The sequence below is a fragment of the Leuciscus leuciscus genome (assembly GCF_965113295.1).
Source record: "Leuciscus leuciscus genome assembly, chromosome: 22".
In the NCBI taxonomy this organism is placed as follows: domain Eukaryota; kingdom Metazoa; phylum Chordata; class Actinopteri; order Cypriniformes; family Leuciscidae; genus Leuciscus; species Leuciscus leuciscus.
This window is the reverse complement of record NC_138746.1, coordinates 18,881,495-18,893,964: the sequence shown is the minus strand read 5'-3', so window position 1 is coordinate 18,893,964 and position 12,470 is coordinate 18,881,495. Positions and strand designations below refer to the sequence as shown.

The following is a 12,470-nucleotide window of genomic DNA, read 5'->3' as shown; positions in this document are numbered from 1 at the left end:
AAGAAGCTTGAAAAAAGAAATATACTGAAAAGATTGTATAATAATACTTTTTTCAGACACCAGATTTAAGCACCACACACTCACACAAGAATCTCAGGAACTATGTCTATAAGTCCATTTTTGGGCCTTGGCTGGTCAATAATCTGGTCAACTGCTCAGGTCAGGAGACTCTATAGCACAAACTCGTAAACTTTATATAGTAACATGAGAGTATGCTGTGAGAAAACAACTGAGCTCAAAATAAACGTTTTACATAGTATTTACTAGGGACAACATGTCAAATTGATTATTATTTGTTATTTATTGTGTCTTTGTTGGATTTTTTTATGTGTATGCCCTTTAAAGGGTTAAAAACACATTTCAAACATTATGATATAAATATGATCAAATGTTTTACAATAGAAAATGTAAGAGACAAGTTATGTAATTGCTAAATTCCTCTTGAAACAAACTTTGTTGTATTATTTTAATTTAATACTGTGAAGCTGCTTTGATACAATCTGTATTGTGAAAAGCGCTATACAAATAAACTTGACTTGACTTGACTAAAGGCAGTGTTGTTTTAGTATCCTTGGTTTACTATTATAGGGGTTTTAATATTTTTAATTAGATTTTATTCTTACATTTTGTCATTTTTAAATTAGTTTTTGTTTTAAAATATATAGTCTATAGTTTTATTAAGTTTTATTTTATTTATTTTATTTATATTATTTAGTTTTAGTCATTTCAGTACTTTTGCTTAAACTAAAGGGCAATGAGAAATGTTGCCTTGGCAACTAGTTGTTTTTTATATTTTATTTTCATTAATGTTTATTTTATTTCAATGAATTAAATTTATTTGTGGTTTAAGTTAACGATAAAAAGCCCTGCTGGAGATATATTTATGTTAACAGAGCAGGACTGTGAACTAGTAACCAATTAGAGGTCAAATGTCACAATGGAACAATTCATCTCTGTTTGAGAAAAGATTTTCCCAGTATTAGAATCACTCGTCTCTAACCTCAGTGTGAAGGAATCTTCTCTGAAGTCATACTTTTTCAATTGAGCAGGCCATGTTTGTTCTCATTGGCAGTTACCATGTCCAAAACTGCAGCTTTGGATGAATTAACTGCCACAAACTTAATCAGGTTAGGCTACTGTTGTCTGCCGCACGTAGCCTAATTGAGAACATTATAAGGATAAATAGTAGCCTATGTCTCTTTTATATAGGCCTACATGCACTGTTATGTCACCAACCTGTCAGTCTTTCGCTTTTGTAATGCTCATTTGCTCTCATTGCTGCAGCGGATGTCTCGCCTCCTCGTGAATTAACAAAAGCTTTGAGAGGGTATCCCAGCATCGCCCGGCTGTCTCCAGGGGAAACGTCCCGGGTAAACAAGAGCGAATCTCCGCGCAACCGGGCGTCAGCAGCAGCAGCAGCAGCCCCTCGGCTCGTGTTGTGATTGCTGAACTAGCGCGCGCGACACGTCCATCCACCTCAGAGCAAGACAGAGCCCTTTTCCCAAAAAACAAAGTCTGTTACATTGAGTCAGCATTTTAAAAGTCAAGTGGCTAAATAGGTTAAATGAACTTTACAGTGGCTTAAAATTGTGTTTGGTTGACAAGTTCAAGGGTTGTGAGTGATGGACAGAAAAGGAAACACGCGGCGCGCCACTTCAGCTGGGTACCGTTTACCTGACCGCCCTAACGGTCCCCTCGCCTCTCAGTCCTCGGTCTCAGTGTTCAGGAATTCAGCGGACAGGACACGAAACACCGGTGACACACCGGCGCAATGCGATGATACCCGAGACCCTGTAAAGCAAGACCAGGTTTGGAAAGAGTTTGTGCGCGCGGAGCGAACCGGTACGAAAGAATGGTAAGAAAGATAATTTAATTCACTTTCAGTGGAGTTGCATGTTTGTTACTCACTTTCCCTGGAGTTACGTTACTAATCTTTTCTCTCCCATCTTAAATGTGCCATTGTTTGACCCGTTATTTGATACGGGATGGATTGTGGTTTGACCAGGTGCCCCCTGGACGGTGTGCGTTACGGTTACTCATCCTATTTGACAACTAAATATACAGCCGTTGTTACTGTACACACAACCACCATCATATAAGCTAATAAAACGATGAAGATTTCGCTTCTAAATAATGAATTGCATCGTGGAGAGATAGGCCTATTATAATATCGCGTTGTAAATTATTCATGGTTGTTTTATGACAGGGAGAAGAACTGGAGTTTCCTCATGAACTTTGACCAGCTGGTAAGAAACCCTCTTATCAGTGATGCTCTCTGGCAATAACCCAGATCTGTTGCTGCTTTTTTGAGAATATTGTTAAAATGTAAATATAATTTACACTAGTATCCAAAAGTTTGGAGTCAGTAAGGCTACTTTTATTCTGTAAGGATGCATTAAATTGCAAACATTTGGTACAGAAGATTTATTTTATTTAAAAACATTGCTGTTCTTTTACTCTTTTTATTCATCAAAGAATCCTGCAATTTTCTTTATCACTTTTCTTTTTCCACTAAAATATTATGCAGCATGTTTTCAACATTAATAAGAAATTGTTCTTGAGCTCCAAATCACCACAGAACTGTTTTTACTTTGGTGAGCATTTGAGACTTCTTTCAAAAACAATACAAAAATCTGACTGATTTCAAACTTTTGGTATCATTTATAAAGAAATAGTGTTAAAATTATTGGCATCTTTTGGTTGAAAAAGTCATTGCACTTTCTAATTGTTATTTTGTGTTATTTTGTACTTTTGAGAAATATCATTAAAATGAGATGAAGGTCTGTCATGATCCTTCTTGTGTGGACTTTTATGTTATTTCTTGTTCTGTGCCATGTTTTGTTTTCCTTTGTAGTTTTTCTTTATTCGTTCTTTGCTAGTTCCCAGGTGTGTCTTGTTTGCCAGTAACCCCTTGTGTATTTAAACCCCTGTGTTTCGTGTCATTCATGGCAGTATGTTTGGTGCGTTCATTCTGTTCCTAGTTCATGGTTTTCATGTTTGATTTGTTTCTGTAATTATAGGTGAACTCAAAAAATTAGGGAGAGCTGGATCCAAATGCAGATATTTTATTAACAAATAAATAAACATAAACGATTCAAACAAGAAATAACATTAAAGTCCACACAAGACCAGGGGAACACGGGCTGGGATCATGACAAATATAAAAAGCTTTTATTTTAGGCAACATGAAGCTGGTCACACTTCGTGTTCATGTGACTAGCCATATGCAATTCATATATGGTTACTACTGATAAACTTCCTGCTTTACAAAGTATTTCATATTTTATATATGATTTTTTTATTTTTTTTATTGAAGCTGTCATCTGTTTATCTTTATTTTTCAGTGAATATTTTCATGGCCAGTTTCATGATGGAGTATGCATAAAGCTGCATTTTTAGGCCTAAATGTTGTTTTTGTTAAATTAGTTGTATCATCCTCACAGGGTAATCCGCGTACAGAAACTTCTCTCCCCAGCTCTGGGTCTTTATATTCAGATAGAGTCCCAAACACCAGTAACCAAATGTTCGGCAGCGGCCTGTACACGGAGTTGGGCAAGGAGATGATTCGCCTGGACAACCTGCTAATCTTGACAGCGAACCACCGCAAGGCCAAAAGGAATCCAGAGATGCAACCGTGCTGAGGTTTAACAGACACAAGATGTGTTAAGAACAGTGTATCAGAGATTTGATCCCTTCTCTTGCCTTGCTTTTATACTCAAGAGTGTTCAGTGGGTAACAGTTTGTTTTTTGGATGTGTATGTATGTGTGTCTTTGCTGTATGTTTTGGCAGTGTATTGAGAGCTTTTTTATTAGATTTTGTGTTGACATTAATATGCATCTCTCTGAGTACTGTAATATGCTGGTGGAGGCAGTAAAGATGTCCCTATATTTAGAATAGACTATTTGCATATGAATTTTTTTTAGATGAACACAGGTACTTTTCAATATATAAATGCAAATTAGTTTCAGATTTGATTTAAAACTATTTTGTCAGAGCTCTGTGGTATATTTTTCTGTACTTGTACATTGTTAGGGTTAGTTTTGAAAACCTTTATGCATCTCATTCTCAAGTGAAAAATAGGCATCAGATGTGTTAGTTAATTCTTCACAGTTAAGTTTACATATAATCAGCCAATTCTGATATTTTATCCATGAAACAATAGGAGGAATAGAACTGGAATATTTTGCCAAGACCTATTTATAATGTTTTAAAAAAGCTTGCCAAATTATAACCCAATAAAGTTTTTCTCTTTTTAAACAGGTTACATGTATGTGTCCCTTCTTTTTGGTTCTGAAGGTGTGATCACAGTCAAAATAGATTTAATAATATATTCATATATGTTTTCAGTTTTTTTTTCCTTTGAATTTTGAAAGACAGAGGGGTGCAGATGAGATTGGGAAATGACACAGGCCAGATCACTGCAGCTCATCAACAGTTTGAACTTTTATTTTTTATTTTCCTTGTAGTTTGATGCGTAATAATTGCAACTGAGTTGACATTTGAGGGAGGTTAATGCAGAAAATAGCAGGTCCGTTTAATCGTTCTTGTGAGATATTCAGGTAATATTAGTAGAGCCAGGTTATTTATTGTAGGCCTATGTGCCATTAGAGATAAAACGCACCCTCTAGTGGAAGAACTTGCCCTCTTAAACAATATCAACAAGTGAACATTACTTCATAATGTACTTGCACCGACAAGAGGTCGCTGTTACACTCTTTCATTGGGAAGTTTCTTTGCTTCTTCAGTGTTCCCTCGCGAATTTGAAAATCTATTCAATAATTCCTTATATTCACCGAATAAATACATTTTAATGTATTAAAAATAATGAACTAAAAAGTCAATTTACAATGTACATCATTGAAGCAACATTCACTGTGAGTTCAACTTTCAACATCATGTGTTCAGTCATCTCACATTTTATAGGCCTACTTAATTGACTTTTGGGATGACAATGTGACAAAAGCCGAGTGATATGGTCTGTGATTCTTCTGTGGTAAGTGTGAGAATTTTATCCGCCGGAGGATATTTGCATTCTCCCGTGCTGCTTCGTGGGCGAGACATACAGAGAGAACAGGGGCTTATGGGTAAAGACTGCTGTTATCGTCGACGTTGGTGATGGATTCATTTAAGCGGATCGGCTCTTTTAAACAACTCATTCCAAAGAATCGTTTACAAAAACGATTCAGCAATTCTTTCACGTCACGACGCAAATGCACTATCACGTGATCCTTGATATACTAGCATGGCATATTGCATACGGTAAAACCTTAACAAAAAGCTATAAATAATATATAAATGCTGTTTTCGTTTTAATTCCATGATTTAGAACTTGAATTAATAAGTCGCTAATTTGACAAGTTCCGCTCACACGAATCGCTTTTGTGAGCCGGATCAAATGATTCATTTAAAAGATCCGAATCAAAAGAACGATTCGCTCACGGATCGGACATCGCTAGTTGATGTCAGAAAAACGAACTCGAGGCTCGAGCTGCCTGCTGGAATACCGAGGAACTGATCCGGGGAACCGGCGCGAGCGAGCGACCTGCGGAGACACTTTAGGAAAGCGCTCGCGAGTAACTTAACAAAATTAACTTTATCAAATATATAATACACATAAAACGCACTGGTTCCGTTTCACGTCGCAGTTAAGTGTGTTGCAGGAATGCGTTGGAGTTTGTTCGACTCCAACAGATGCTCGCCTTTGAACAAGAGCAGCGTTGTTTATGAACTGAGGAAGATTTGAAGTCAGGCTCAGCCAGTCCGGAGCGCCTGGGAAAGGGGGAGAGAGAGAGGAGACGAGGGGAGGGAGGAGAGAGAGAAAGAGAGAGAGAGAGGCGGAGAGGAGAGGAGAGGGGCGCCCAGAAAACGCCCTGCTGCTGAATCCTCTCAAAATTAAAACTTTATCGCGCCATTGACGGTACGCTCTCATGAAAGGATGAGAAGTTTGATCCCGCTCAGTTGTTTAAAGTAACCACTTAACAGACTGTTTTGAAGGGAAGTTTGGAAAACCTCAGTTGCTCCCATTGGATTATTTTTTTCTTGCTTTATTCTGGACGAGCCCGGGGTACTTTTTGGAGGGCGGCGAGTCGGAGGCTGTCTAGGCCCGCTGCTCTACAACTAGAAAGAAGATCTTGTATCTTTAATGTGAACCAGAAAAGTTGTGCAGATCGCTCTTCATTGCTCATACTGGCGCCAGGACAAGGTAAAAATGTCGCTAGGAGCGGAGAGAAGGATGGAAAACCGGCTGAGACAACTGGAAGCCATGATCAAAGAGCCGCGGTCTGCGATCAACTTGGAAAGTTTGCTGGTAAGTTCACCGTCATTTTTCATGAATGTTTAATGCGCCTCGAAGATCCGTTGCCTAGTGACACGAGGGGGGGAAGAAATAGCACGAGAACAACTTAACCGCGATGTTGCTTTGCAGAAATGAACGTCACAATGAGCTGTGAGGAAGCTCTGTGTGCACGTTGATGTCTCTTTTATTATGCTCGGCATTTGTACCCAAACATCGCTCCCACTTCCTACTTTCCTTGTCAACAACTTGCGGGAAACCTCAAGTCCCAATCTCCGCGTATAAAACTATTCTCATGTACACTTGCCATATTTGAATAACTCTGCTGCGTCAAGTTCTGAGTTCATCTGTTGCCTCTGTCCAAATATAGTAATATTGTTGGCCTGCAACATGACAATTTCGTAATTCCCCCTTCCTGCTGTTGAAGAGTTGTTTGGTTCTGGAAGTAGACTCTGCCATTAACTAACCTGCAGGTGAAGGCATTTGACACATATTTATGAGGGCAGGAATATTTACAGGTTGATCTAATCTATCCATATATATATATATATATATAATTTTTTTGTCAACTGATAGATGCCAGTTCAGTGTGTGTTTGTGGGCACGTGATGCTCGACTACACGCCAGAACAGTTGGTGCCAAGTGATAATATTTGGCGAGCCTGTCAATCGGTTTATTTCTGATTTAGCTAATGCCTCCTTTTGGGGACATCATCATACAGCACATTACTTTTACATTACAAAATAACTATGCATATACTGTAAATGAAAATCATTTGAAAAAGTTTCTTTTATTTGCAAACAATAGAAGTCAATTGCAATGCTTAACATACAGTGTTTTCAGTGACTGACACTGTCTGGGGCAATATTGATGTGATGTATATAGGCTAATAGAATTCAATTAGATTTGTACCTCTCTACCATTCAGAAGTTTGTAATTGGTAATTTAAAAAAAAGTAATTAACACTTTTATTCAGCAAGAACTTTACATTGATCAAAAGTAAAATAAAGATTTTTAAGTAGCAGGTACGATTTCTATTTCAAATAAATGGTCTACTTTGCACAACAGTTTCAAACTTGAGCAGCAAATCAGCATATTAGAATGATTTCTGAAGGATCATGTGACACTGAACTGGAGTAATGATGCTGAAAATTCAACTTTGCCATAAATGACATTTTAAAATATATTAAAATAGAAAACAGTCATTTTTTATTTGAATACTATTTCACAGTATTACTGTATTACTGTATTTTTTGTCAAATAAAATGCAGCCTCGGTAAGCATTAGAGACTTATTTAAATAAAAATAAAATACAATTACCGGATAATGTTGAGCTGGTTGTGATGCATAAACTAAACTAGTCCATGATTTGAAAGCACAACAGTATTCACACTGTTCAGGGAAGCCAACCTACCGATGGCTTACTTATTTTGGATAAGAGAATCTATTTGCATGCATGAAAGAAAGTATTTTAAAATAAAAAAGCATGTGCATTTGAACATCATAGCAGATGCATCACGTTGGTGTAAAACTTGCTGCTCTCAGTGAAGTGATTCATATATGAGGCAGTCAGGGAGACTGTTCTTTTGGTACTGGATGTTCTTGCATGTGTAAACTGTATGTAAAAATGTCAGATCTGTTTGGCTGATTAAAGTTAATCTGGTCCAAAAGCAAACAATACTCGGCAGATGCTCGATGAAGCATGATTTGACTCACCGTATATCTGGGCCACAGTTTGGACTAAACTCTGAGAAGCTGTCTGAGAGAAAGATATGGGTCATCTTTTCTGAGGGAATTGGTGTTTATTAAAGAGGTGTGTTTGTGTGCGTGTGTGTGTGTGCGTGTGTGTGCACGCTGTCCACTTTGTGAGTGTTGGTGACAGAGTTTCTCCACTGCGGAAGAATGTGTGTGTTTCCTGAGAAGGAGATGAGCAGAGGAGAAGTGGGAAGCAGTGAGTGGGAGTGAACAAGCCTCACTCTCTTTCTCTCTTTGTGTCTTTCTCTCTGCCATTTATAGCTCAAGTCCCTCTCTGGTTAAGCTCAGGGCAGGAGATAGCTCTGTTTGAGAGTTTTTAGCTGTACCGAGATGCTTCTAGAAAACGCATCACACAGATATTTTCATTTCTTCTTTCTCCCTTTTTGCTCTCACCCCCTCATGAACTATTTAACTTGTCATTAATTCTAGCTCAAGCTGATTACTGTCAGTTATCCAGCATAATGCGATTGATTTCAGGCCTTTAAAACAAGCATTTCAGCCTGAGATTATAGCCGCTTTGGCCAGTCTGTGTGTGTTTGGCAGAATGATGCCAAGTGAATCCATCAGGAATTTTCCAGGTTTGTCTCGATTGGTAATCACTAAATTTGGCCGATCTCACGAACCAATCGCAATTTGATGACGTAAAAAAAGCGTATAAAGTTGCCGTCGACGTGCATGTAAACAGTATAGGCCTACATATTAGGCTTTGCAAAACATTAGGTAGGGTAGATCTTAAAAAAAGCTTGGCTAAAGCTATAGGACTTCCTGAATCTGTTCACGTCGCAATCATGATTTTCCAACGTCATTTGAAAGTTTAACCAATGGAAACTGGTTCTCAAATATGGTGGGTAGGGACAATGTGTCGAGACCAATCGGACACTGTTTTACAGCTGGAGCGCGCTTGGGTTGGATCAGTCGATCTGATTGACAGGTCTTGATTTACTGTGCGCCATAGAATAGGAGCACACAGCTGAATCAGCGCTGGAATTACATATTCAATCAAATATGCCTGAAAAGGTGTTTGTTTACTTGGTTTTATTGTATTTATATGATATTTGTATTTTTGTAGTTTAATTTTTGCCATGAAAATGGCCTTAGATGCTGACATGGCATTAAATAAAATGATCTGTCTGTCTATCTGTCTGTCTGTCTACCTATCTACCTATCTATCTATCTATCTATCTATCTATCTATCATAGATATTTTTATGCTTTGTGGCGTTTTCACATACAAGTAGTTCTTATATTCAGAATAACACTCAGTTCACTTGTTTTGAGATGTTTTTGGACTTATGATGATGATAACCTTGGTTTCAAATGCCATAACTGTTGATTGCTTTGAGATATCAACACAAAATTTGGCCCCAGCTGACATGATTGCAAACATTTGAATGATTTTATGACCTATCATATATACTTTGTAATAGTCATCATGTCAAGCATGAATAATAACAAAATAAATTGCATCACATTTTCTGGGGTTTTCTCAGCAGTGTTGTAACATAAGAACCTCCAAATGTGATTGAAATCTATTTTCTTAAAATTTTGAAAGGTTCTGTCAAATAAGACCATGTACTTGATGATGCCTTGTTTTTTTTGTAGAGTTATAAGCCATTACTTTTAAGGATGCCACTTGAAATCACGTCAAATCATTCATCAAAATGGGTGTAAGGGGTTAACAGTGACAGTCAACAGAGAGCATATATCACTTATATAAAGTTTGAATGATCGGGATCGGTATCAGCTGATCATGATGAAATCGGAAGTCAGTAAATCCTGATCAGAGCATCCCTAGTGTAATCTAAGCCTCCTTTTTTACTGTGATTATTACATTGTCTTACTGCCACTGGCCCATTTTCACCCTTAACTTCAGTCCAAAACTGCTCCTACATGATGGCACCAAAAGTTCTTGAATTTTACATGTAGTACACAATGCATATGATATGACATGGCAGTAGGCCTAAACTGTATATTAGCCAAAAAAACTTTGTGGGCCCTATCATAAACCCGGCGCAATGCAGCGCCAAGCGTGATGCAAGAGTTTTTTGCTAGTTTCAGCCCGTCGCAGTTATCATTTTCACGTCCTGCGCCTCGTTGTTTAAATAGCAAATGCATTTGCGCCCATCTGTTCGCCCATAGGCATGCTGGTCTGAAAACGAGGTGTGTTCAGGCGCATTGTTGGCGTGTTGCTATTCTGAAATAGACTGCGCCATTGACCAACAAAAACGCAATAATTTTGTCATTATTTAAAGAGCGCATTAGTAATGTATGCCTATAGGCGGGTCCACAATGCGTGTACACTGCTTATTACACACACAGGTATGAAATAAGAAACAAACTTTTAAATGCATGAGACAGTTGTTGTCATTGAGAATTTAGCCCCTTTCGCACCGGGTAGTTTTAGGAACTAGCCACCAGGGTGGTTCCCCTAAAACTAAATGTTCCCTTAGGGCCATTTTCCTGGTTGCATTCACACAGCCAGTAGGAACAGCGCGGTGGACTTTACTTTGACGACGCTGAGCACACCAGAGCCCAAGCACACAGCGCTCCCATTCTCGTCTTTAGTTTACGATCGTTATTAGTCTATACCAGTGGTTCTCAACCTTTTTTGGGCCAGCGCCCCCTATCCAATATCCAAATCCCTGAACGCCCCCCACCCCCAAACTAATGAGCGACAAGGAACGAGTGAGAGTTAACAGATGAAAAAAGTGCAAAATTGTCTTTTATTAATATAATTGAACTATACTCCACAGTGATTCATTCAAAAAACAAGCTATAAACTGCATTGGCAAAGCAATAACAGTGTTTCTCACAGGATTTTTGGTAAATATGTGGTGAGTGGACCTCTGGCCTTCTAGGGTGGTTCTGGGGCAATTTAGTAACTAAATTACTAAATGCTTAAAATGAATAAAAGTAAATGAACAAAAATTTGCTTTACATATTTAAACTCGTGAACGCCCCCCATTAACACCTGATCGCCCCCCTTTCAAAATTCTTGCTTCCAACGCCCCCCGTTGTTCTCTGAACGCCCCCTGGGGGGTGGTACCGCCCCCGTTGAGAACCACTAGTCTATACGATAGAAAGTAACGATCTGTTTAACAAAATAAACATCTTGCTTCTGACACTTATCAGGCAAACAGAAATCTATCAGCTCATGCTAATAATTTCGAATCTCAGTGTTACGGAAGTATAGCGACAGATCTTTTAATCTCTATTGTGACATAGTGTAATTGATCCAAATGTAAAGGATTATCGAACAGAAAAAACTGTAGGGTGAGGTAAGGTTTAAATAGCAAATGCATTTGCGCCCATCTGTTCGCCCATAGGCATGCTGGTCTGAAAACGAGGTGTGTTCAGGCGCATTGTTGGCGTTCTATTCATCGGATGGAGGGAGATCTGAATGTGAACTCGCAATCGATTGTGCAAAATAGGGCTGCAACAAACGATTATTTTGATAGTCGATTAATCTAACGATTATTAGAACGATTAATCGACTAATCATCGATTATTTTGCCGACTGATCAGTATGTTTGGAACGATTATTCAGCTTTTTCAATTAGTTAAAATACTGAGTTATACATATTCTAACTATAATAAAAAAATAAAAAAAGAAAATCACTTCAGCTTTTGAAATGGTTGTTTTAATGAACTTTGAGCCAAACAGGTCATTCTCTTTAAGTTCCCAGATTTCTGTCCAACTCAAATCACACACAAATGCTCTCTAAGCATTGGTTAAATATTCTGTTCTCTTTCAATAGAAAAAAATAAACAAAAATTAATCAGCTGCACTACAGAAAAACTTAATCTGCAAACAGTTATTATAAGAATAAAAAAAAAAAAATTGACAATTGAGCTGACAGAGACACTCTCATTCACCTTTTAATTTACAGTATGAAAAAGTAACTGACATGATATTCTTCATAACATCTCCTTTTGTAAGTCTTCATGAATATGGAACAAAATAAAGGTAAGTGATACGACTGTAATACCTAACGTTAATAGTGTTACAATAATAAAAACAGCCCTGACTCCTAAGCTCGATCAAGCTTTATTCTATGCAAAAATAAATCATCATATTACTGTAATTATATTATTATTGTTAATATTGTTGCTATTATTAGTAGTATTGCATTGTCTAATAAAGAGATTTACTGCTAGTTATTTAGCTCCAGCTGGAGAACATTCACCTCTCACCGGCTCGTCTTGTTTCCTCTTTAAGTGCTTTAACATGCATGTTGTGCTCCCGTGAAAAGCAAGTTCCGCCTAGCATGTATTGCACACGACAGCATTCTTGGTTTGAAGTTTTGTGAAACTTTACACACCTTGCTAGTTCGGATTCGTTTGCACTCCGTCAGATCATAATTTGCGCTGTGTTTTCTTCTACCGCAATAGCATTTGTAACATTACTCTCTAGCGCTACTGC

The 12,470-nt window shown here is 37.9% G+C and overlaps 2 protein-coding genes across 5 annotated transcripts in view; both read left to right on the top strand.

Moving 5' to 3' along the window:
- Positions 1 to 1,464: 1,464 nt before the first annotated feature.
- cimip5 (ciliary microtubule inner protein 5) lies at positions 1,465 to 3,850 on the top strand. Its single transcript, XM_082153120.1, has 3 exons — positions 1,465 to 1,855; positions 2,207 to 2,246; positions 3,444 to 3,850. The coding sequence occupies exons 1-3, from the start codon at positions 1,623 to 1,625 to the stop codon at positions 3,639 to 3,641; spliced, it is 471 nt and encodes a 156-aa protein (XP_082009246.1). The 5' UTR covers positions 1,465 to 1,622; the 3' UTR covers positions 3,642 to 3,850.
- A 1,596-nt stretch (positions 3,851 to 5,446) lies between these two features.
- The window catches only part of rock2a (rho-associated, coiled-coil containing protein kinase 2a), a 51,247-nt gene continuing 44,223 nt past the window's right edge, over positions 5,447 to 12,470 (top strand). For 3 of the 4 annotated variants that reach the window (XM_082154953.1, XM_082154952.1, XM_082154951.1), the window contains exon 1: positions 5,448 to 6,308. In XM_082154953.1, coding sequence (XP_082011079.1) covers positions 6,210 to 6,308 — 99 coding nt within the window. In that variant the 5' untranslated portion in view covers positions 5,448 to 6,209. Of the gene's footprint in view, positions 6,309 to 12,470 lie in introns of all 4 variants that reach the window. The other variant, XM_082154950.1, reaches the window with a different exon arrangement.